This window comes from Anolis sagrei, chromosome 3 (assembly GCF_037176765.1).
Source record: "Anolis sagrei isolate rAnoSag1 chromosome 3, rAnoSag1.mat, whole genome shotgun sequence".
Lineage (NCBI taxonomy): Eukaryota > Metazoa > Chordata > Lepidosauria > Squamata > Dactyloidae > Anolis > Anolis sagrei.
In genome coordinates this window covers 176208322-176234048 of record NC_090023.1, presented here as the reverse complement: position 1 = coordinate 176234048, position 25727 = coordinate 176208322, and the positions used below count along the sequence as shown (strand labels likewise).

The 25727-nt window shown below is 43.0% G+C and overlaps 1 protein-coding gene across 1 annotated transcript in view; it reads left to right on the top strand.

Annotated features, from left to right (window-relative positions):
- Positions 1-25727, top strand: part of LOC132770172 (testican-2-like) — a 169833-nt gene that overhangs the window by 83166 nt on the left and 60940 nt on the right. Inside the window, exon 2 of the mRNA XM_067466257.1 lies at positions 15693-15738. Coding sequence (XP_067322358.1) covers positions 15693-15738 — 46 coding nt within the window. The remainder of the gene's footprint in view (positions 1-15692; positions 15739-25727) is intronic.

The window sequence follows — 25727 nt, the reverse complement described above, 5'->3', positions numbered from 1 at the left end:
TGCATGACTCACCATTTCCAATAGAAGCCTATTAGCAGTGCATGGCTCAGCTATATTACATTACAATACATTGTAAAACCTGACATGAAGTTTTCCCATTGGCACAATTACTTAACAAAAAGTAACGAAAAAGTAGTTAAGTCATTATATTTATGATACAGACCCCCCCCCCCCCATCCAATGCCGGAAACACTTTAAAAATGATTTTTCCCCCACCCCCTAATCTCATAATGAATATTGAAACATTTTTCATTGATCGCACAGGCCTATAAGACAGCTTCTTAAGCTCACTGCTGAAGAAACAAACTATTTTTAAATAGACTGGTGACTTCCCACCTAAGCTGCTTAGATAGTTCTCACCTAAATGTTCCCACCTTTTTATGACCTCAGTGTAATGGGAGTTTTAAGAGTGTCTCTGTGATCAAGCTCTGCTAGTATGTAGTAGTGACAGGGGATTAGGGCAGGTTTGTAAATAAGATGCACTCTCCTGAATAGCAGGGAAGTCCTGCGGATAAATTGCCAACTGGAAGAATAGTGTGTATTGTAATATTTTTTAAATATATCTGATATATCACAGTCAACCTTTAATATGATAATATACCTTTAATATGATAATATACAGCACTGATATATCACAGTCAACCTTTAATATGATAATATACAGTCATCAGCATTGTTTGTTGAGTTGCTTCTAAAATGTGAACTTTATGGGCTACACTTACTTTCTTACTTACTTAGGTGATCCCTCGTTGGACGAGTAAGATGGTCTTCCATTATGGATTTCCTTGTGGGTCCGTATGTGGCTGTGGAGCCCTATTCTTGCTCTGCATCTTCTTCCGCAATGAGGGCATTGGTTTCCAGGTGGAAGGCGGTCCCGGTCGGGGTTGGCTTGACGCGCCTTCCTCCTGGCACGTTTCTCTCTTTCGCCCTCCATTCGTGCCTCCTCAAATTCTGCAGCACTGCTGGTCACAGCTGTCCTCCAGCTGGAGCGCTCAAGGGCCAGGGCTTCCCAGTTCTCAGTGTCTATGCCAGAGTTTTTAAGGTTGGATTTGAGCCCATCTTTAAATCTCTTTTCCTGTCCACCAACGTTCCGTTTTCCGTTCTTAAGTTCGGAGTAGAGCAACTGCTTTGGGAGACGGTGGTCAGGCATCCGGACAACGTGGCCGGCCCAGCGGAGTTGATGTTGGAGGACCATCGCTTCAATGCTGGTGGTCTTTGCTTCTTCCAGCACACTGACGTTTGTCCGCTTGTCTTCCCAGGAGATTTGCAGGATTTTCCGGAGGCAGCGCTGATGGAAATGTTCCAGGAGCTGCATGTGACGTCTGTAGACAGTCCACGTCTCACAGGCATATAGCAGGGTTGGGAGGACAATAGCTTTATAGACAAGCACCTTGGTCTCCCTACGGATGTCCCAGTCCTCAAACACTCTCTGCTTCATTCTGGAAAATGCTGCACTTGCAGAGCTCAGGCGGTGTTGTATTTCGGCGTCGATGTTGACTTTGGTGGAGAGGTGGCTGCCAAGGTAGCGGAAATGGTCCACATTTTCTAATGTTACACCATTAAGCTGTATTACTGGTATGGGAGGGGGTTTGGCTGGTGACTGCTGGAACAGCACCTTGGTTTTCTCAATGTTCAGTGACAGGCCGAGCTTCTCGTATGCTTCTGCAAAGGTGTTTAGAGTGGCTTGTAGATCTTCTTCTGAATGCGCACAGACGACATTGTCATCAGCATACTGGAGTTCTATAACAGCTTTTGTTGTAACCTTGGTTTTGGTTTTGGGCTACAAGGTTATGGGCTACAATAGGTCCTGATGTCTAATGGTGATATTCTATTGTTTAACAAGAGGCATTCACCATTAAATCAAATACCTACCTAGTCCAGAATCTAGTTTCCTTCAATGATCAACCAGATGCCAATGGATAATCCACAAATCGGACATGATTGTAACTGGTGTTCAGGCATATACTGGGAACAGGCCCGTAGCCAGGATTTTGATTCGGGGTGGGGGGGGGGGCTGAGTTTGATTCAGGGGCGGGGGGCTGAGTCTGAGTGAAAGAGGGTCTACCCTAGCAAACCTATTGTATCGTTACCCCAATACCCATATGCATATGGGATATATTGAGCAATGCTCGCTGAGTTGAAATCCCAACCACTTCTGTGTGGAAATGTGCAAACCTTTGTTCAAAGCAGTTGCAGAAGCAGTTATAACAACAGGTTCTTGTGGGTTTTTTCGGGCTATAGAGCCATGTTCTAGAGGCATTTCTCCTGACGTTTCGCCTGCATCTATGGCAAGCATCCTCAGAGGTAGTGAGGTCCGTTGGAATTAGGACAATGGGTTTATATATCTGTGGAATGGCTGGGGTGGGGCAAGGAGCTCTTCCCTGCTGCAGTTAGGTGTGAATGTTTCAGCTGATCACCTTCATTAGCATTTGAAGGCCTGCCTGAGCCTGGGAAAATCTCTTGCTGGGAGATGTTAATCTGTGCCTGGTTGTTTCCTCTCTGTTGTTTTGCTGTTGTAATTTTAGAGTTTTTTAATACTGGTAGCCAGATTTTGTTCATTTTCATGGTCTCTTCCTTTCTGTTGAAATTGTTATAACTGTTGTTATAACAACAGTTGTGTGAGTGAATGGGTGCAAGTGGTTGCCTGAGTGCTTGGGCAATAAAACTTTTGATAGCACCCTTACACTAATTCTTTTCTTTGTGTGTGTGTTTGTCAGGAGCAACTTGAGAAACTGCAAGTTGCTTCTGGTGTGAGAGAATTGGCTGTCTGCAAGGACGTTGCCCAGGGGATGCCCGGATGTTTTGATGTTTTACTATCCTTGGAAGTGCATAATTGCCAACACAACAGACTTGTGACATGCTTCAGTTCATCCGGGTTTTTTTTCCACTGGGGAGGGAGAGGGTCCTATGCCCCAAACCTCAGTTAATGTGGAGATCTGGCAGTATTATAATCCCCAAATTACCTTAGATTACAGAGTCGATGCAGCTTGTGTCTATCAGTAGGCAGCATTTAGATAATAATAGGTTAAAGGTAAAGGTTATCCCCTGACATTAAGTCCAGTCATGTCCGACTCTGGGGGATGGTGCTCATCTCCATTTCTAAGCCAAAGAGCTGGCGTTGTCCATAGACACCTCCAAGGTCATGTGGCCATTACTGCATGGAGCGCCGTTACCTTCCCACTGGAGTGGTACCTATTGATCTACTCACATTTGCATGTTTTCGAACTGCTAGGTTGACAGAAAATAATAATAATAATTGAAATTAAAAATTATCACTAATGTTATTATTAATTTTAATAATTAAAATTAATAATTAATTGTTGTCGTGTCAGGAGTGACTCCTGGTGTGAGAGAATTGGCCGTCTGCAAGGACGTTGCCCAGGGAATGCCTGGATGATTTGATGCTTTTATCATCCTTGTGGGAGGCTTCTCTCATGTCCCCGCATGGAGAGCTGGAGCTGATAGAGGGAGCTCATCTGCCTCTCCCCGGATTCGAACCTGCAACCTGTCAGTCTTCCGTCCTGCCGGCACAGGGTTTTAACCCAATGCACCACCGGGGGCTCCATTTTAATAATTAATAATAATATTAATTTATTAATAATTAATAATAATAATAATAATAATAATAATAATAATACTTTATTTATATTCCGCCTATTCCACCCTTTCTGAGGGGTCTCAGGGTGGATACCAGCATATACAGACACAAAGGCAAACATACAAAGCCTAGAAACATTAACAGACAGATAAACAAATAAAGGTAAAGGTTTCCCCTTTCATCTCCGGCTCTGGCAGAGGTCCTCATTTCCATTGGTAAGCCGATGAGTCCGCGTTATCCGTACACACCTCTTAGGTCATGTGGCCAGCATTACTGTATGACACACTGTTTACCTTCCCGCTATTATCTTCTCACATTTGCATGTTTCCTAACAGCTAGGTTGTCAGAAGCTGGGGCTAATAGTGGGAGCTCACTCTGTGCCGCGGATTCGAACCTCCAACCTTCCAGTCAGCAAGTTCAGCAGCTCAGCGTTTTAAGTTGTTGCACCACTGTGGCAATCCATCCCACATACTGGTTCCCTTATCAATTTTTTCTTATTTGTATTGTCGAAGGCTTTCATGGCCGGAATCACTGGGTTGTTGTAGGTTTTTTTCAGGCTATATGGCCATGGTCTAGAGGCATTCTCTCCTGACATTTCGCCTGCATCTATGGCAAGCATCCTACTCTGAGGATGCTTGCCATAGATGCAGGAGAAACGTCAGGAGAGAATGCCTCTAGACCAGTGTTTCTCAACCTTCCTAATGCTGCGACCCCTTAATACAGTTCCTCATATTTTGGTGACCCCCAACCATAACATTATTTTCTTTGCTACTTCATAACTGTAATTTTGCTACTGCTTTGAATTGTAATGTAAATATCAGATATGCAGGATGTATTTTCATTAACTGGACCAAATTTGGCACAAATACCTGATACGTCCAAATTTGAATAATTGGGGGGGGGGGAGGGTTTGGAGGAATTGATTTTGTCATTTGGGAGTTGTACTTTCTGGGATTTATAGTTCACCTACAATCAAAGAGCATTCTGAACTCCACCAACAATGGAATTGAACCAAACTTGGCACAAAGAACTCCCATGACCAACAGATAATACTGGAAGGTCTTGGTGGGCACTTGACCTTGAGTTTTGGAGTTGCAGTTCACCTACATCCAGAGAGCACTGTAGCTTCAAACAATGATGGGTCTGGACCAAACTTGGCATGAATACTCAATATGCCCAACTGCAAACACTGGTGGAGTTTGGGGAAAATGACATTGTATGACATTTGGGAGCTGTAGTTGCTGGGATTTATAGTTCACCTACAGTCAAAGAGTATTCTGAACTCCACCAACAATGGAATTGAATCAAACTTGGCACACAGAATTCCCACGACCAACAGAAAATACTGGAAGGGTTTGGTGGGCATCGACATTGAGTTTTGGAGCTGTAGTTCACCTACACCCAGAGAGCACTGTGGACTCAAACAATGATGGATCTGGACCAAACTTGGCATGGATACTGAATATGCCCGAATGGTGGAGTTTGGGGAAAATAGACCTTGACATTTGGGAGTTGTAGTTGCTGGGCTTTATAGTTCATCTACAATCAAAGGAAATTCTGAACCCCATCAACAATAGATTTGAGCCAAACTTCCCATACAGAACCCTCATGACCAACAGAAAATACTATGTTGTCTGATGGTCTTTGGTGACCCCTCTGACATCCCCTCAGGACCCCCTCAGGGGTCCCGACCCCCAGGTTGAGAAACACTGCTCTAGACCATGGCCATATAGCCCGAAAAAACCTACAACAACCCAATTTTCTTATTTACTTCTGAGTGTGTGTAATTTAAGGGAGTTGACTTGACAGACGGACATTGCAATGACTATTGCCAACAAATCATCCTAACCATATCCTTGCTTCGCTCTTCATTTTCAGAGCAAAGGGGGAAATATACAAGTGCCTTGTAAGTGCTAGGCATGACTAGAGTATGAAATATGATATGGAACTCCTTTGGAGGAGTCTGCTGAGACTTTGCCGTTCATGCCCCATAGCAACAGAAAGCCTCTGGAGGAAGGCGCTGCAGCTTAACAAATGCCCTGGATTATAAACCCCTCCTTGATTTATATTCCTTGCAATCCAAGTATACTCTGTCATGGTTGTTACGGGGAAGTGGCTTAATGGATGCAAATTGGGAAAGCAAAACAAAAGAAAAATGCACGAGTTGAGTGGTTAATAAAATATAATTTGTGGTAAATGGGTTCTGACATTCACAGGGAGAAGTAAAGCATGGTTGTACTGCACTGCGTTTTCAGCGATAAGTCCTAGGCACTGTATAAAGCTGCTTCATGCATGGTTTTCTAACTTCTCTTTTTCTCTCCCCTTTCTGTTTTTTCTGCTGACCTTCTGCTGTGGTCTGAATTCTCCAGGAAGTGGAGGTTAGTATGGATTTTTTAAAATCTGGTCTCATTTCATCTGCACGAGACATCTGCATTGGCTTCTTCTGACCCTTCTAGCACAGTTTCTGCACCTTGTGATCCATCATAAACGACTACATCTGTGTGTATTGTATTGTTGTTGGTTTGCCAATTTTTTAAAAAAGCCACAGGTCAACCTTCCCCATCTTGGTACTCTTCAGATATGTCTAAAGTGCAACTTCCATTGTCCCCAGTTAACAACCATGCTGGTTGGGGATATTGAGAGCTCTAGTCTTTGGAGAGCCTTTGGAGAGTGACCATATATTTATTTATTTACTATATTTGTATACCGCCTTTCTCAGCCAATCGGCAACCCAAGGCGGTTTCCAACAAAACAGTATCCATAGTATCAAATACAATATAACCATATAAGCATTAAAATTACATAAGACAACAGCAATAAACAACATCATTGGCATCTCCTTGTTGTCCAGCATTGTCCAATTCAATCGTCCGTCGTCCATTTCCTATGTCAATTACCTGTATCCGCTACTCTGTGCTTGTGAACGCTTGCTCAAACAGCTATGTTTTGACTTGTTTCCGAAACGTTAAGAGGGAGGGGGCAGATCTAATCTCTCTAGGGAGAGCGTTCCATAGCCGGGGGGCCACCACTGAGAAGGCCCTGTCTCTCGTCCCCGCCAAACGTACTCCATCCCTGTTGTTTCACCCACAGTGTCGTCCTCATATTGCACTTTCCCCCACCTTATTGAAGGCCTAGCTCCACTGTTGTCCCCTACGAGCTCCTCCCCCACAAATATATCTTTTTCATTGTTATCTCATCCAGAGTTTTATCATTTTATGTCATGCATTTGGCCTGCCCACTGTGTTTGATTTTCCATTATGTTATTTTGCACTGTTTATTTTACTTGAATGTTTTATTGTGATGTTATTTTTGTTGTTCTGTAATTTATTTTGCTGTAATGTATCGCTGGGCTTGGCCTCATGTTAGCCGCTCTGAGTCTCCTTCGGGGAGATAGTGGCGGGGTATAAATAAAGATTATTATTATTATTATTATTATTATTATTATTATTATTATTATTTTACTGACACCACAGCATGTCACAGCAAACAAGATCTATATGCTGGATTATTATTATTATTATTATTATTATTATTATTATTATTTTACTGACACCACAGTATGTCACAGCAAACAAGATCTGTATGCTGGATTATTATTATTAGTAGTAATAGTATTTTACTGACACCACAGTATGTCACAGCAATGCTCGTTTGTGGGATTAACAGAATTGACACCAGATTTGGACACAAGACACCTAACAACCCAATGTATGTCCTTCACTCAAAATTTTTTGATTTTGTCATTTGGGAGTCATAGTTCTTGGGATTTATAGTTCACCTACAATCAAAGAATATTCTGAACCCCACCAACGAGCGAATTCAACCAAACTTGACACCCAGTTCTCCCATGACCAACAGAAAATACTGGAAGGGTTTGCTGGGCAGTGTCCTTTGGTTTTGGAGTTATAGTTCACCTACATCCAGAGATCACTGTGGATTCAAACAATGATGGACCTGGACCAAACTCTACACGAATACTCAATATGCCAAAATGTGAATACTGGTGGAGTTTGGGGAAAATAGACCCTGACATTTAGGAGTTGTAGTTTCTGGGATTTAACAGTTCACCTACAATCAAAGAGCATGCTGAACCCCACCAACGACAGAATTGGGGCAAACTTCCCACACAGAACCCCCATACTTAAGACCATCCAGTCCAACTCCCTTTACCAGGCAAGAAAACATAATCAAAGCCCTCCTGACAAAGAACCATCCAGCCATAGATATAAATAGATAGATATGATTCACACAGAGAGATATAGTATCACAGATTTGAAAGAAGCCCCTAAAGAAGGACAATTATATGTTGCATGTTCCAGGGTGGGCAAACCAGACAATCTCCACATCAACACTGACAAAGAAACAACAAGAAATACTGTTTTCCCTCAAACATACAACATTACATATATTAGAAACCAACACTTTCTCATTACTTTATTTTCCAAATCACCAGACTGGGCCACAGCAAGTATTACATAAACAAGATCATATTGTTATGGACAGAATTTTTCATTCTAACATGGGAGCAAAATCCAATCTCTATCCTTCCCTCGCTACCGTCTATAGTCCAGCAAGAGCTATACCTTGTAATTCTCCTATTTATGCAACCTGGCTCTCATCTGCAATGAAATGATATAGAATCATACCAACCTGGAATATACGTACCGACCGTCTACCTTAAATGGTGTGATTTTTTTCCATCTCGCTAAGCCTCTTACTTGTAATAACAGCTTTATCTGGTTTTATAGATGACTTTCTTTGAAACTAGATCACAGGGAGAGAAGGACTGAATAAGGTTCAGCCAGATACTGCTTTGAAGGTGGCAGAAATGGCTGACACCTTCATGTCAGTTAATCCAGGACACACATCTAATTTTGAGTCTTCCCATAAGCCAATTTTCTTGGAGCGAAAAGGTTTTTCCAACTTTGTCCTTCATGCAGTTGTAAAGTTTAGCAAGAAGACGAAGGCCCCTTCCACACAGCTGTATAAAATCCACATTGAACTGGATTATCTGGCAGTGTGGACTCAGATAATCCAGTTCAAAGCAAATATTGTGGATTATCTGCCTTGATATTTTGGGTAGTATGGAAGGGCTCTAAGGCTCCATGTTTGTTTGTTTATTCATTTATTTCAAATATTTGTACCCAGAGGCGGCCCTAGGTAATTTTCAACGGTAAGCAAACAGTATTTTGCCCCCCCCCCCAACCAATAATTGATATATATTTTCTGTTCGTCGTGGGAGTTCTGTGTGCCATATTTGGTTCAATTCCATCATTGGTGGAGTTCAGAATGCTCTTTGATTGTAGGTGAACTATACATCCCAGTAACTACAACTCGCATATGTCAAGGTTTATTTTCCCCTAAGAGCGTCTCAAGAGTGCCCCTGGGCAAAATCAACTATACTGCAAATGCTTACTTTGCGTAATGGGTTGCCGAGGCTTCCCCCGGACTGCTAGGGCTGTTGTGAGCCGAGGGGGCACTCCTCAAGTGGCGGTCAAAGGGCATTTACAGAGGCGCCTCTGCGCCCCTGGCAAAAAAAAAAAGTGTACTGCGACCGCTTACTTTGCGTAATGGACGAGCCGGCCCTGTTTGTACCCCACCCTTCTCTACCCCTGAATGGGGACTCAGGGTGGCTTACAGCCGGCAACAATTCAATGCCCCACGTTTACAATAAATAAACAACACTGGGTTGTTGTAGGTTTTTTCGGGCTATATGGCCATGTTCTAGAGGCATTTTCTCCTGACATTTCGCCTGCATCTATGGCAAGCATCCTCAGAGTTACGTAATAAGTTAAAACATTAAAATTAGATTAAAAACCATTTAAGATAGTACAATTTGAATTAGTTGGCATGTCATGTCTGTGTTCTACAATCAGCAACTTAATCAGAAGCCTGTCCATAGTCCTTTTTCCATAGCATTATCGTCATTTCTATTGTCAGCCTGCTATCTGAATGTCTGGTCCCATAGCCATATCTTCAACTTTTTCCTGAAGGAAAGGAGGGAAGCTGTTGACCTGATTTCACTGGGGACCAAGTTCCATAGGCGGGGGGCCACCGCCGAGAAGGCCCTGTCCCTTGTCCCCACCAAGCGCATTTGTGACAAAGGTGGGATCGAGAGCAGGGCCTCCCCGGAAGATCGTAAATTTCAAGTTGGGACATAGGGGGAGATACGTTCAGACAAGTAAGCTATGGTACAAAATACAGATTATCTGTTTTGAACTGGATTATGTGAGTCTACACTGCCATATAATCCAGTTCAGAGCAGATCATCTGGCCCATAACTTTACTCATCCTCGGCCTAGTCTGAAAACCAGAGCTTCTCTTTTAGCTGACCCTTTCCCTTCCTTTGCCATTACCTTGAGAACAAAGATGTTCTGAGTTATTGATTCAGATTTTAATCCAGGTTTGTTACCATGATTTCAGAGCATTGATTTTCTTGCCGAAATTTGTTCAGAGAAGGTTTGCCGTTCCTTTCCTCTAAGAGTGTGTGATTGGCCCAAGGACACACAATGGGTTGTCATCTCAAAATAGCATGTAAACAACAGGGTGAGCCTGATAGAGGCACATCTTTTGCAGAGCCAGACTTTGGGTGCATCCACCCCAGTGGTTCTCAACCTATGGGTCCTCAGATGTTTTGGCCTACAACTCCCATAAATCCTAACCGGTTTACCAGCAGTTAGGATTTCTGGGAGTTGAAGGCCAAAATATCTGGTGACCCAGAGGTTGAGGACCATTGATCCACACTGTAAGATTAATGTAGTTTGACACCACCCAATGCTATGGACATTGGATTTGTAGCATGGTGAGACACTGACCACCTTTGGCAGAAAAGACTGAAGACAGGTTGAGGACCATTGATCCACACTGCAAGATTAATGTAGTTTGACACCACCCAATGCTGTGGACATGGGATTTGTAGTTTGGTAAGATACTGACAACATTTGGCAGAAAAGGCTGAAGACAGGTTGAGGACCATTGATCTACACTGTAAGAATAATGTAGTTTGACACCACCCAATGCTATGGACATGGGATTTGTAGCTTGGTGAGACACTGACCACCTTTGGCAGAAAAGACTGAAGACAGGTTGAGGACCATTGAGCCGCACTGTAAGATTAATGTAGTTCGACACCACCCAATGCTATGGACGTAGGATTTGTAGCTTGGTGAGACACTGACAACATTTGGCAGAAAAGGCTGAAGACAGGTTGAGGACCATTGATCTACACTATAAGATTAATGTAGTTCGACACCACTCAATGCTATTGACATAGGATTTGTAGCTTGGTGAGACATTGACAACCTCTGGCAGAAAAGACTGAAGACAGGTTGAGGACCATTGATCTACACTGTAAGATTAATGTAGTTCGACACCACCCAATGCTATGGACATGGGATTTGTAGCTTGGTGAGACACTGACAAACTTTGGCAGAAAAGACTGAAGACATGTTGAGGACCATTGAGCTACACTGTAAGATTAATGTAGTTTGACACCACTCAATGCTATGGGCATGGGATTTGTAGCTTGGTGAGACACCTACAACCTCTGGCAGAAAAGACTGAAGACTTTGTAAAACTACAACTCTTGGGATTCCATAGCATTGAAATGGTATCAGACTGCATTAATTCAATAGTGTAGTAGATGGATCCCTTGAGGCCCCACCTACACTGTCATATAAAATCCAGATTATCTGCTTTGAACTGGATTATATGGTAGTGTGGACTCATATAATAATTTCAAATGGGGATTATACATTCTGATAATCTGGACCTTATGGCAGTCTAGAAGGGGGTTGATAAGACATTTGTAAGGACCCCTTGCTCACAGGAACCCTTTCTTTATACGTCCTGACAAGTCACACCATCAGTACTAAATCCAAAGCTCGAAAAAGTCAATTTACTGACCATATTAGCTAAGGGATTTGGGGAATTGTCCAAGAAGGTAACATTTCCAAGTTGTGTTGTGGCAATGTAAGTACTTCCCATCTCACAGAAAACAAGCAATGTGGAGGTATGTGGACACTTCCAATTTTATTATCCGATTTACATTCACAAGACCATCACAGGCCCCTTCTACACTGCTTTGAACTGGACTATATGAGTCTACACTACCTGTACTGGTACGGCTGTACCAGGGGCTCTAGCTTTATTTTCTTTCTGTTATCTGTTTGCAGACATCGGACAGGCTTCCTGTCCATCATAATTAAGCTTTGGTTCCGCTTCTTGTTCTGGGCTCTAGGAGGGAAAGGAGCCATTTTTGGGCAGTCTCACACATGGTAGCTAAGTTATAGGACGTAGACCAGCTCGTCCCGTAGAAAAGCTTCCTTTCTCATTAACCATCCAGGGAAAAATAGCATCCAGGGATACAGAAGCAGAAATTCCAGGAGAAAGGTCCCAAAAGATCTGGCTGAGAGCTCACAGCCTCTCAGCCTCACAGCATCAGAGGGAACAGCCCTGAAGTTTTCTAAGAATTCTCGAAGGGAAAACAGCATTACAGATCCACGGAACTCCAGCTGAAATATCTTCAAGCTTCAGCTGGTAGGTCTACTCGATACCCAGACGCATTTGGAGTCGGTAGTAGGGCCCATACCGATGAGGCATAGATAGAAAGCAGCCTGGGAGAGGTTAAAAAGGGTTTTCCTACAGAGAAAGTTTAGTTAATCAAAGTCAGGTGCCAGTCCATTGAGGACTAGACTAAGAAAGCCTTGAAGTGTTGTTTGAACCATTGAAGATTTGTTGTTTGTTCCATAATAAAGACTTCATTGCATTATCAAAGACTCTAAAGACCATCACTTCAGAAAAATCCCTGAGAACCTCTCTTTGAGGCGCCCCTGGCTTCCCGCTGGGCTTAAAGTATACGTCCTATAGAAAAGTATAGCTGTTACAGGCCCAGCACGCAACAGAACACTACCATATAATCCAGTTCAAAGCAGACAATCAGCATTTTATATGGCAGTGCAGAAGAGGCTTCATGTATAAGATAAAGCCATTTTGGGATGAGGTTCCATTAAAAAAGACAATGGCATATGAATTGGCCCCTGGCTATAGTGAGCTGAGTGGGCTTTTGTTGTGCATTTGTCTTAAATGAAAGATTGCTGAAATGTGGGCAGTCTCCCCTTCATTTTGATCAAGCAGGATAGCAATCTTCTTTCCCAAGGGCTCTGTCATTAAACCTCTTTTATTTTGTTTTTCTGGTTGATAGAACATGTTTGTTCTGATTGCATAACACTTGAAAGCCGACAACGGTTCCATTGATTTGCAGTGGGCCGCTGACTGTTGGGAGCTTGCCAGATTTGGAAACTGTCAAAAACAACTCATCTTGCGGGTGGGATTTTTGCTGCATTGTTGTTCCTGGCTTTTATTTCTTCAGATGTTCCTATATTGCTTTAAAAAAAACAAAACACTTGTCCCCAAAAGGCAGCCTAGAAATAAATAAATAAATGAGCTCAGAAATGTGAGAACTAGGCTTAAGGCTCGGGCTTCTGTTCTTTCATTCGTTCTTTAGCAAACAAACAAAACACAAGTTAATTTTTTAGAGCAGAAATGGGGATGCTTTGGATCCACTCTTACCATGTTCTGTGGCACACTGATTCGTAAACTGTGAGTTCCGGATCCCAAATAGGGGTCCTCTTAGCTCAGAGGTGTCCAAACTTTTCAAGCTGAGGGCCAGTTCACAGTCTCTCAGCCTCTTTGTGGGTGGGGGGGGGGGGACAGACTATAGTTTGAAAAAAAACATAAATGCATTCCTAGGCACATTCCATATGTCTTCTTTGTAGTGTAGAAAAAACCACAAAAGAACAATCTATAGAAATAAAAATGTAATGTTCGTTTGTGGGATTAACAGAACTCAAAAACAATTGGATGAATTGACACCAAATTTGGCAGCAAAACACATTCTAATCCGATCTATGTCTTTCCAACCAAAAAACCGTAAAAAAAATGAAGGGGAAATAACTTAAAACTCCCCAAAAAGAAAAATGCCTTACAGAGCATGTTCAAAAGTCCCTCTCCCCATTGCGCGAGAAGAATGAAACACCAACTGTTCCTGCTCTGCCATGCAGGAAGGCAAAGTCCTTTTTCTTTTGGGGAGGGGAGGGATTGAGGAAAGGAAAGAGGGAAGGAAGGAGAAGGCCTGGCCTAACAGAGGGGTGGGAGCTTGGTGAGGCAAGCCCCGGCTGCAGCTGGAGTCACCACAGCAGCTCCATGAGGCCCACGTGGCTACCAGGCAACTCTTCCCCCAAGAACAGAGGGTTGCAAGGCAAGCCTGATTGCAGGAATGGCTGTACTCCCCCCCCCCCCCCCCGGTTGGGTGAAGGGAGGATGCGAATCATGAGAAGGCCAGCAACTCTCCCACTTGGGCTCCACATCCCTCCCAAAAAACCTTAAAAACCGTCCAGGAGGAAGGAGGGAAAAGAAAGAGAAAGGAGAGAAGAAAGGAAGAAAAGGATTAGTGAAGAGAAGAGAAGTTTATGAATGGAAAGAAAGGTAGAAGGAAAGAAAGAGGAAGAAAGGGAAAGGAGGCAGGGATGGGAGAGGAAAGGAAAGGAAGAGGAAGGGAAGGAGCAAAGAAAGAAAGGGGGAAACTGGTGAAGGGAAGAGAAGAATATAGACTCAGAGAGCCCTAGAGTTGGGAGACACCTGGTGAGCCATCCAGGCCAACCCCATTCTGTGGAGAAGCAGGAAAATCACATTCAAAGCATCCCCAACAGATGGCCACCCAGCCTCTGTTTCAAAGAGGCTTTTTTTTTTTAGTGTTTTGGCCAGCATGAATATAACTGAAAAGCCTTGCAGCTTCAGTGGTTGCTTCTCATTACTTTATTTTCCATACCACCTTGCACCTTAACAGCCTAGCTTCTACTAGCCAGCAGGAAAACTTTGGTGGGAGGAGTTCCCTCGCCCAGATTGCTTCATGTCTGCAAATCCTTTGTTTTCTGAGGGCCACATGAACGCGTGGCCAGGTACAGCTAGTCTATAGAAATAAAAATGTAATGTACGTTTGTGGGATTAACATAACCCAAAAACCACTGGACGAATTGACACCAAATTTGGCCACAAGACACCTATTAACCCAAGGAGTGACCATCACTCAAACAATTATTTTGTCATTTGGGAGTTGTAGTTGCTGGGATTTATAGTTCACCTACAATCCAAGATCATTCTGAACTCCACTAATGAGGGAATTGAACCAAATATGGCACACAGGACTCCCATGACCAACAGAAAACAGAAATCATCCTGTTTAGCAATCCTTGCAAATGCTGATATATTTTCAGCAAATGTGTGATTTGTATACCTCTTTTATATATTTATATACCTGGGGTCACATTAAAATTTCTCAGAGAGATAGGGGTTGTGAGTGGAAAAAGTTTAAGAAGCCCTGTATTATTGGGCTTGGCCTCATGTAAGCCACTCCGAGTCCTCTTGGGGAGATGGTGACAAGATATAAATAAAGTTATTATTATTATTATTATTATTATTAACGGCAAGAAAGAAGAGGGAAAGCTTGGAGGGGGAGGGAGGGGGAGAGGGAAGCGTGGAGCCCCTCAGTATGCTTCATGGAGCTCCTTCATGGAGGGCACTTTGAGAACCACTGGTCCAAAGAAAAAACCCAGAGACTAAAAAAACCAGGTTTGGGAATATCCAGAAGCCCAAATAATAACTCTTCACAGGTTGTTTCCTGGAGAACTGATGTCTCCCATTGACTGTTCTAGAGATTGATCTCTTTGGGGAGAGAAGAAGATACACCATGAATCAATTGCTTGGATCTTACTGCAAAGTATAACAAAGTCTGAATCTACGCTGCCATATTATTCAGTTTCTCAATCCAGATTATATGATTTCAACTGGATTATATGGGTCTACATTGCCCTATAATCCAGTTCAAAGCAGATCATCTGGATTTGGAAACTGGATTATATGACAGTGTAGATGGCGCCGAAGAAGGCAAGCCCAACAGAAATTATTTGCAAGCATATGGTCTCTATAGCATTCTCTATATAAGTGCCGTTTTTACTTCTAAGTATGTGAAATGTTTGTGGCTGATATTTTATGTTATCTATATTTTTCGTCTGTCCCATTTTCTTCTCCCCATTAGGATGATTACATCAAGAGCTGGGAGGACAATCAACCAGTCGATGAAGGTAAAATTTCATCTCTATCTCCTGCAAGAAAGTAGCCAAGGACATCGTGGCACCAATGTTTTTGTTCTGCAGGACAGTAAAGATGGGAGCAAATCTAACATAGTTGATTCATCTGACTTCCTTTCATTTGTTCTGAAAAGCATTTGGAAGTGGCTGCTGGCCAGGATAATCATATCACACGATAAGAGGCCAGTTTAAATTGAGATGTGAAATGGGAATGGACTTGTGGTTTTATTAGCTACAGAAATATCTGGATGCAATTCAGAAATAATACCTTTTCTTGCAAGAGGTGGTTCGTATATTTATTGTTCGTGGAGTATTACTGTACTCCATGAACAAAATGATGTACTTTGGAACTTCTATAGCTCTGAGCTGTAGTCACCATTTTGCATATACGACGAGGGTTGAATGAAAAGTAATGCCTCCACCTTCGTTACTTGGGTTTGGATGGGAATATTCTAATAAATCAAACGCAGAAATAATCCTTAGCGTGTGCTCTTTAACTACCACTATCCGCTTTTCCACATAATCACCACAAAATTGGATACATCAGTACAAGTTTTCTGAAGCCGTCACGGAAGAAGTAGACACTCTGTTTCCGCAACCTATCATGCACAGATCTTCCGATAGCCAAGCAAAGCAATAATGTGACCCACACTTTTTTGTGAAATGCCTATTATGCTTGAAATTTCTCTCTGAGTGATATGACGATTGTCCTGAATCAATCTGTCAACCTTTTGCTTGTGAAACTTAGTGGTTGCAGTCACAGGACTCCCAACTCTTTGTTTGTCACGCAAGTCAGATGTTTCCAACATCTTTAAACTTACTCACCCAACAACTCACAGGACTCACATCAACACAATCACCACAAACAGCTTGCATTCTCTGATTAATCTCCTTTGGGGTGACACCCTCTGGTGTCAAGATTTCAATGACTGCACGTTGCTTAAGTCGCATTGACCGTGTTGCACTCGAGAGCAGGAGCAGGACCCTCTAATCATTAATTACACCACACCTTGGATGAAAGAAGAGTCATTTATTTGAAGAATAATTGGAGTCAATAAAAGAGGCGAATATAAAGTTCATAAAAGCAAAAAGCAAAAAAGACAAATAAGCAGCAACAAAAAACAGTGTCCAAATATAAAAATAATACCAAAGTTCCAAAAGCTTGCTGTAATAATCCAGATGCAGTAAACCAAAATCCTTCAATCTACATAGCCACTGTTAATCCACTTGAGAAGCCAGGAAACCACGGAGACAAGGCAGCACGAAACAAGAATATCCAGGAGACTTGACCTGATTCTAAACGATGACTGGTCTACAGGAAATTTCCTAAGAGCTCAATTTAAGTCCCAGAAACTGATTTCTACTTCCCCCAGTCTTTGACCTTAACTGCCAAATTCTTTCTGAGCTACGTAAACATTGGGACTCTCTACGGTTCTGGCTGATTTCCAGACGGCGACTGGTTTTATCTATCTCTTCATTAACTGCAGCAGGTGTGAAACTATCTTGCAAACTGGATCCTGGAGAAGGGAGTAAACTTTCTTGCCTTCCCAAGGCAGGAACTTTCTCATGAGAACGTAGCCTTTCCCCCGACTCTTCTCGATCAGAGTCTGTAGTAACCTTATTATCCAAAGTGTCTCCATTTTGCACCTAATCCTCATTGGCATTCATCCCATTAGGTTCACTACCCAAGTCAGGCTCAGAAACATTAGAAGGGGAAAACACTATAACAGATTCAGGCTGAAACACAGGCTGAGTCCCAACAGACCGACCATCTGCGCAGGGTTCCATACTTCACACTTTAACAACACAACCATTCAATGCTAAAGTTTCCCTTAGCTGTAGAGGAGAGTCTACTGAACAAGCCAGTACCTGCCGCATACCAGTACTGCCATCTGGTTCATTTTCACATCCCAATTCGAGGTGCAGGTGCTTACCTACAAAGCTCTAAACGGTTTAGGACCTGCCTACCTCCGTGACTGCATCTCCGTCTACGCACCCGCACGCTCTCTTCGTTCATCTGGAGAGGCCCTGCTCACGATCCCACCTGCGTCGCAAGCGCAGCTGGTGGGGACGAGGGACAGGGCCTTCTCTGTGGTAGCCCCCCGACTCTGGAACTCCCTCCCCAAGGACATCAGACAAGCCCCTACGTTGGCAGTGTTTAGGAAGAGCTTGAAGACCTGGCTATTCCGGTGTGCCTTTCCAGAATAGGAAAATCTTAGCAATAAATTCCCAAAAGCACTTTATTAGAAATTAAGATTGTCTGCACATTGCACCTATCCAAAAATCCTAATATATCACTCAGCACACTCAGCACTTTTTAATCTGTACCCATTACATTTGCCCGGCCTAGTTTTTTTGTATCACGGTGTGTTGTTTTATTATTTACGGTTATTGCTTTATGTTTTTTGATTAGCTTTGGTTTATATGTAATTGTTATATTACTGTTTTATTGTTGGCCTTGGCCTTTGTAAGCCGCATCGAGTCCTTCGGGAGATGCTAGCGGGGTACAAATAAAGTTAATAATAATAAATAATAATCTGTTGAGGAGTTACGAAGGTGGAGACATTACTTTTCATTCAACCCTCATATTTCCATGCTTATTTATTTGTCCTGTCAGAGCAACCAGTCCATTATATTACATTTCTAACAGAACAAAGCAAACAAACAGAAAAATACACAACTTGTGAGTTTGGTAGTTGGTTAAATGTCCTTTGACCAGTATCTGGCCACTTGGAGTGCTTCCGGTGTTGCTGCAAGAAGGTCCTCCATTGTGCAGAGCTCAGGTTGCATTGCAGCAGGTGGTCAGTGGTTTGCTCTTCTCCACACTCGCATGTCGAGGATTCTACTTTGTAGCCCCATTTCTGAAGGTTGGCTCTGCATCTCGTGGTGCCAGAGCGCAGTCTGTTCAATGCCTTCCAAGTCGCCCAGTCTTCTGTGTGCCCAGGAGGGAGTCTCTCATTTGGTATCAGCCATTGGTTGAGGTGCTGGGTTTGAGCCTGCCACTTTTGGACTCTCGCTTGCTGAGGTGTTCCAGCGAGTGTCTCTGTAGATCTTAGAAAACTATGTCTAGATTTAAGCCATTGGCGTGCTGGCTGATACCCAAACAGGGGATGAGCTGGAGATGTCTCTGCCTTGGTCCTTTCACTATTGGCTGCTACTTCCCAGCGGATGTCAGGTGGTGCAATACCGGCTAAGCAGTGTAATTTCTCCAGTGGTGTAGGGCGCAGACACCCCGTGATAATGCGGCATGTCTCATTAAGAGCCACATCCACTGTTTTAGTATGGTGAGATGTGTTCCACACTGGGCATGCATACTCAGCAGCAGAGTAGCACAGCGTAAGGGCAGATGTCTTCACTGTATCTGGTTGTGATCCCCAGGTTGTGCCAGTCAGCTTTCGTATGGTATTGTTTCTAGCACCCACTTTTTGCTTGATGTTCAGGCAGTGCTTCTTGTAGGTAAGAGTACGGTCCAGAGTGACTCCCAGGTATTTGGGTGATTTCCATGCTGATGCATATGATTTCTGTCTTTGGCATATGTTTTCCCTCCTCTGAATTACTTAATGAATTGGGAAATCCATCTGTTTACATCTTTTGGGATGAATTTTGATTTCATCCCAGCTATTTTAGTTGGTTTCAATGAGAATTTATACATCTAATCAGAATTAAGCTTTGCTGGCTTCAGTGGAGCTAATTTCCAGGCAAGGGTGTTGAGCAGGGATGGTGTTGGTTCATAACCCTCATCAGTCCTAATCAGCATTGCCAGTGGTAAGGAATGATTGGAGTTGCAGTCTGGAAGTATCTGGAGGGCCATAACCACCCCACCCCCTCAGTACAATGTTGCGTTGTTAGCTTTTGCATCCCTCTCTTATTAGATAAGGTTGTTGCATGCCATTAAGCAGAATTGATCGTGCTTAAGTGACTGATGGGAATAATTTTCGTTTTATGTTTGTGGAGTCTGCAAAATGTTACATTACCTTCCTCGGTTACTGTCAGTTAAATTGCTAGTTGAAATCGATAGCTCCGAACTGTGGTTTCACAGACAATTGATCCAAAAGTATTGGGTGGGTGTGCACCGTGGAAAAGGGAGCGTTTGTGGGAGAGAAGCAAAGCATGAAGCCCGGAGGAAATCAGTGGAGTAGGGCAGTAGTAAATATCACATCATAAGGATCACACGGGCAGATAATGTCATTTGATGTGACCATGTTGCATAGGCACATTTGAGATATACGAGAGTTGAATGAAAAGTAATGTCCCCATCTTCGTAACTCCTCAACAGATGGCAGTACTGGTATGCAGCAGGTTCTGGCTTGTTCAGCAGACTCTCCTCTACAGTTCCATTTTGGCAGGAAGCCTTAGCATTGAACGGTTGTGTTGTTAAAGTATGAAGTATGGAACCCTGCAATGTGACTTAAGCAACGTGCAGTCATTGAATTCTTGACAGCAGAAGGTGTCACCCCAAAGGAGATTCATCAGAGAATTCAAGCTGTTTGTGGTGATTGTGTTGATGTGAGAACTGTACGTCGTTGAGCGAGTAAGTTTAAAGATGTTGAGGTGGGAACCTTGTGTGTCAAACAAGAGTTGGACGTCCTAGGACAGCAACCACCGAGTTTCACAAGCCAAAGGTTGACAAATTGATTCAGGACAATCATCGTATCACTCAGAGTGAAATTTCAAGTATAATTGGCATGTCACAAGATTGTGTGGGTCATATTATTGCTTTGCTTGGCCACTGGAAAATCTGTGCATGAAATGAAAGCGCACAGACTTGAAACTTCAGGGACTGGATCTCAACACTGTACAACATCCTCCATACAGTTCAGATTTAGCACCGTTTGACATCCATCTGTTCCCAATAACGAAGGGAGATCTGCAGGGACATCATTCTGCTTCTGATGAAGACATTGAGAGAATTGTGAGACACTGGTTGCAGAAACAGAGTGTTGACTTCGGCTTCAGAAACCTTGGTCATTGTTGGCAGAAATGTATCCAATTGTCTGGTGATTGTGTGGAAAAGCGAATAGTGGTCGTTAAAAAGCACATTCTAAGGATTATTTCTGCGTTTGATTTATAAGAATATTCCCATCCAAACCCAAGTAACGAAGATGAAGGCATTACTTTTCATTCAACCCTCGTATATGGTTGTTTTCCAAAACCTGTTGCCATGTCAGTGCCTTGTCAGTGGTGGCACTCCATCTGTAGCACACATTCTATGGTTTTTAAGATGTTACTCTCCAGTTTTGAAAGGTTTTCAGCTTTTAAACAAAAACAATACGGGCAGCTACTAAATACATGGACAGTACTGAATATAGGAATATAGGAAACCAGTATTATATGGTGTCAGAATATCTATTGTCAGCTTTGATTGGCAGGACGTCTCCAAGGTTTCAAACAGTATGGTTTTAAACCCTTGTTTGCCATCCAAGTGATAATCAGATCTCAGCCTATGTTTTGTTGAAGGCTTTCATGACCAGAATCACTGGGTTGCTGTGGGTTTTCTGAGCTGTATGACTATGTTCCAGAAGCATTCTCTCCTGACATTTTGCCTACATCTATAGCAGGTATCCTTAGAGACTGTGAGGTCTGTCCAAAACTAGACATGGGAGGTTTATATATATATGTGGAATGTCTAGTGTGGGACAAAGAACTCTTGTCTATTTGAGGCAAGTGTGACTTATTTACTTAGGCGATCCCTCATTGTCCTAGTAGGATAGTCTTCCAGGATCAGAGTTCTGGTGGTTCCATAAGTGACTGTGAAGCCCTATTCTTGATCTGCATCTTCTCCCGCAGTGAGGGCATTGGTTTCCAAGTGGAAGGTGGTCCCTGTCAAGGTTGGCTTGATGTGCCTTCCTCTTGGCATGTTTCTCTCTTTCATCCTCCATTCATGCCTCTTCAAATTCTACAGCACTGCTGGTTACAGCTGAACTCTAGCTGGAGTGCTCAAGGGCTAGGGCTTCCCAGATCTCAGTGTCTATGCCAGAGTTTTTAAGGTTGGCTTTGAGCCTATCTTTAAACCTCTTTTCCTGTCCTCCAATATTACATTTTGCATTCTTGAGTTCAGAGTAGAGCAACTACTTTGGGAAACGGTGGTTGGGCATCCGGACAACGTGGCTGTGGACCACATTGATGGCGGAGGACCGTCGCTTCGTGGCTGGTGGTCTTTGCTTCTTCCAGCACACTGACATTTGTCCACCTGTCTTTCCAAGAGATTTGCAGGATTTTCCGGAGACAGCGCTGATGGAATCGTTCCAGGAGTTGCATGTGACATCTGTAGACAGTCCATGTTTCGCAGGCATATAGCAAGGTTGGGAGGACAATAGCTTTATAAGCAAGCACCTTGGTGTCCCTGCGGATGTCCCAGTCCTCAAACACTCTGTGTTTCATTTGGAAAAAAGCTGCACTCACAGAGCTCAGTCACCTGAAATCCACAAACGTGTGGGCAATTTCCACAAACACCAGTATCACCTTTCGTCCATGCCCCAGCATTATTTCCAATTTTAACTCTACATTTGGCCTTCCCAGTTTTTAATTGTGTGTTGTCTTGATAATTTTGTGTATTTTATTGTTTATGTTTTTAATTGCTTGTATTGTTGTTTTAGGGCTCAGCCTCATGTAAGCCGCACCGAGTCCCTTGGGGAGATGGTAGCGTGGTACAAATAAAGTATTATTATTATTATTATTATTATTATTATTATTATTATTATTTCAACAGAAAGGAGGAAACCATGAAAATGTACAAAATCTAGCTACCAGTATTAATAAACTCTAAAATCAGGACAGTAAATAAAGAGCAACACTAAAAACAAAACAAAACAGGGTGACTAAAGGCAGGAAACAATCAGTGCCAGCTTGTACCTTGCAACAAAGGATTCCGCCAAGCAGGAATCAGCCAGGCTTTGAAGCTGCAAGGCCATTCAATGCTAATCAAGGTGGCCAATTGCAACATCCACACTTGCCTCAAACAGACAAGAGGTCTTTCTCCCATCCTGGACTTTCCACAGATATATAAACCTTACAGCCTCTGAGGATGCCTGCCATAGATGTGGGTGAAACGTCAGGAGAGAATGCTTCTGGAACATGGCCATACAGCCCGGAAAACTCATAGCAACCCAGATCTAAATCTGTTGTTAGCTTCCAAATTTGATAAAACTGGTCGCGGTTATAGTGATAAGTGAGCTATAAGAATAAATTGTCCGACATGGTATCATGCGGACTACAACTCCCAGAATTCACCTACCCAGACAGTGAAAGTTTGTGGCTCTGTTGTTATTCAGGTGGTAAATCTGATCCATGTTTCATGTATGTTGAACAGATTTCAAGGATGGGGTTCATTATCACATAGATAGTTCATTGAAAGTTAAGGCTCAAATCCAGAGAGGAGACAACATCCCACTGACAAGCCAAAGTCTTCCATGTCGTAAAACAGGCTCATGTTTGAGGAGTATAGCAAGTCAATCCATTACTAATACACATTCCTGCCAAGCTGATTTCCAATCACTGCATATTGCAGACTTTGGTGATTTAAAACATTTCCTCCAAATGGAAGCACCTTTGATCTTCTCTCGGTGTTATTCAATAAATTTGGATTAATTTAATTTTTAAGGAAATGTCTTTACTGCTCTGGCTTGTCAAGAATACTGATTTGTTGACCTTCAAAAAATAGCGAAAGAACATCACAGGCTGGTGTATGTGATTACATTTATACATAATGGGAGCGCTATAGGCTGCCTTTCCCTAAATGTAAAATGTTATGGCTATAAACCTCTCTTCCCCAGATTTAAGTCATTGGGTTTAAGATTTGGGATTGTAGCTTGGCTGGCAACTAGTACAGTGGACTCAAAGGCCCTGGATTGGGTTTAGATTAAACATTTACAAAGGGATTGACATGTTTGTCAGCGTCAGCATAATAAAATGAGACCCCGGTGGCGCAATAGGTTAAATCCTTGTGCCGGCAGGACTGAAGACCAACAGGCCGCAGGTTCGAATTGGTGGAGAGCATGGATGAGCTCCCTCTGTCAGCTCCAGCTCCCCATGCAAGGACATGAGAGAAGCCTCCTACAAGGATGGTAAAACATCAGAAATATCCGGGTGTCCCCTGGGCAACATCCTTGCAAACGACCAATTCTCTTACACCAGAAGCGACTTGCAGTTTCTCAAGTCGCTCCTGATGTGACAAAAACAAAAACGCACCAGCCCTTTAAGGTGGGTCACTTCCAAACTTTCTAAAATAAGTCAAGTTTATTACAGTACTCACCTCCATTTCTAAGCCGAAGAGCCAGCGTTGTCCTTAGACACCTCCAAGGTTATGTGGCCAGCATGACTGCATGGAGTGCTGTTACCTTCCTGCCAGAGCAGTACTTATTGATCTAATCACATTTGCATGTTTTCAAACTGCTAGGTTGGCAGAAGCTGGGGCTAATGAGGGGAGCTCACCCCGCTCTGCAGATTCGAACTGCCAACCTTTCGGTCAGCAAGTTCAGCAGCTCAGTGGTTTAACGCACTGCATCACCACGGCACACACTACCAATTGGAAAATCCTTCAGACTGCCTTCAGAGATGCATACGGTGCATCTACACGGTAGAATCAATGCCGCTTCACACCACTTTAAGTGCCGTGGCTCAATACTATGGAATCAATTGTAGTATTTTGCCTTCTCTGCCAAAGAGTTCTGGTGCCTCAACACCCAGGATTCCATAGCATTGAATCCTGGCAGTTAGAACAGTGTCATACTGCATTCTTTCTATGGTGTAGATGCACCCTGAGTTTGAATTTAAAGCAACATTAGTGGTTAGAATATTTGGATGCAGACAGTTATTCAATTTCATTAATGAAGTACAATCTGGGCATTATATACTAAAGGCACCAGATCTGAGAAGCTAAACAGGATCAGGGTGAAAGCAGCATTAGTGGTGAGAATATTTGGATGCAAACAGTTCTTCCATTTCATTAATGGAGTACAATTCGGGCACTAAATCCTAAAGGCACCAGATCTGAGGATGTGCTGTTACAACTGTACCAGAAGCTCCAACTTTATTTGCTTTGTATTAAGTGTTTGCTTGCAGCCCAAGGCTTGGGATTCTGCAGAAGGGTAGCTTCCTGTTAAAGTTTGCAGTTATAGGGCAGGCCCCCTGTCCATCATCGTTAAGTTTGGTTCCACCCCCTGTTCAGGACAATTGAGAAAATAAGGGAGCCATTTTCAGTCAGTCTCAGCAAGGAAAGTCAATGTACAGGACGTATACAGACTTCTCCTGTACAAAGGCTTCAACCCTTAAGACCTCCCGGGGGAGAACAGTCTTCAGAGCAAAAGGATTCCCAAAGATTCCCAGGGAAAACCCCTAAAGCTCTGAGGAATTTCGGAGGGGAAAAACAGCTTTGAACATCTAAGAACTCCAGCTGAAGTGACTACAGGCCTACTGGTAGGTCCACTCGGTGCTTTGAGACGCAGATCAACCCGGTAGTGGAGCCCACATCAGTTAGGTTTAGGATCACAGTTAGTCTGGGAGAAGTTTGGAAAGGGATTTTCCTTTAGAGTAAAGTAACAGTTAGAAGCTACCAGTTGCACAGAGCCTGGAAGCATTTGTTTAACACAGGGGTCCTCAAACTAAGACCCGGGGACCGAATACGGCCCTCCAACGTCATTTACCCGACCCTCGCTTAGGGTCAACCTAAGTCTGTAACAACTTGAAAGCACACAACAACAACAACCCTATCTCATCAGCCAAAAGCAGGCCCACACTTCCCATTGAAATACTAATAAATGTATATTTGTTAAAATTGTTCATCATTTTAATTATTGTATTGTTTTTAAGTGGTTTTTGCACTACATATAAGATATGTGCAGTGTGCATAGGATTTCATTCATTTTTTTCAAATTATAATCTGGCCCTCCAACAATTTGAGGGACTGTGACGTGGCCCTCTGTTTAAAAAGTTTGTGGACCCCTGGTTTAACCCTTTGAAGGCAAAGGAAGTTTCTGTTGATTGTT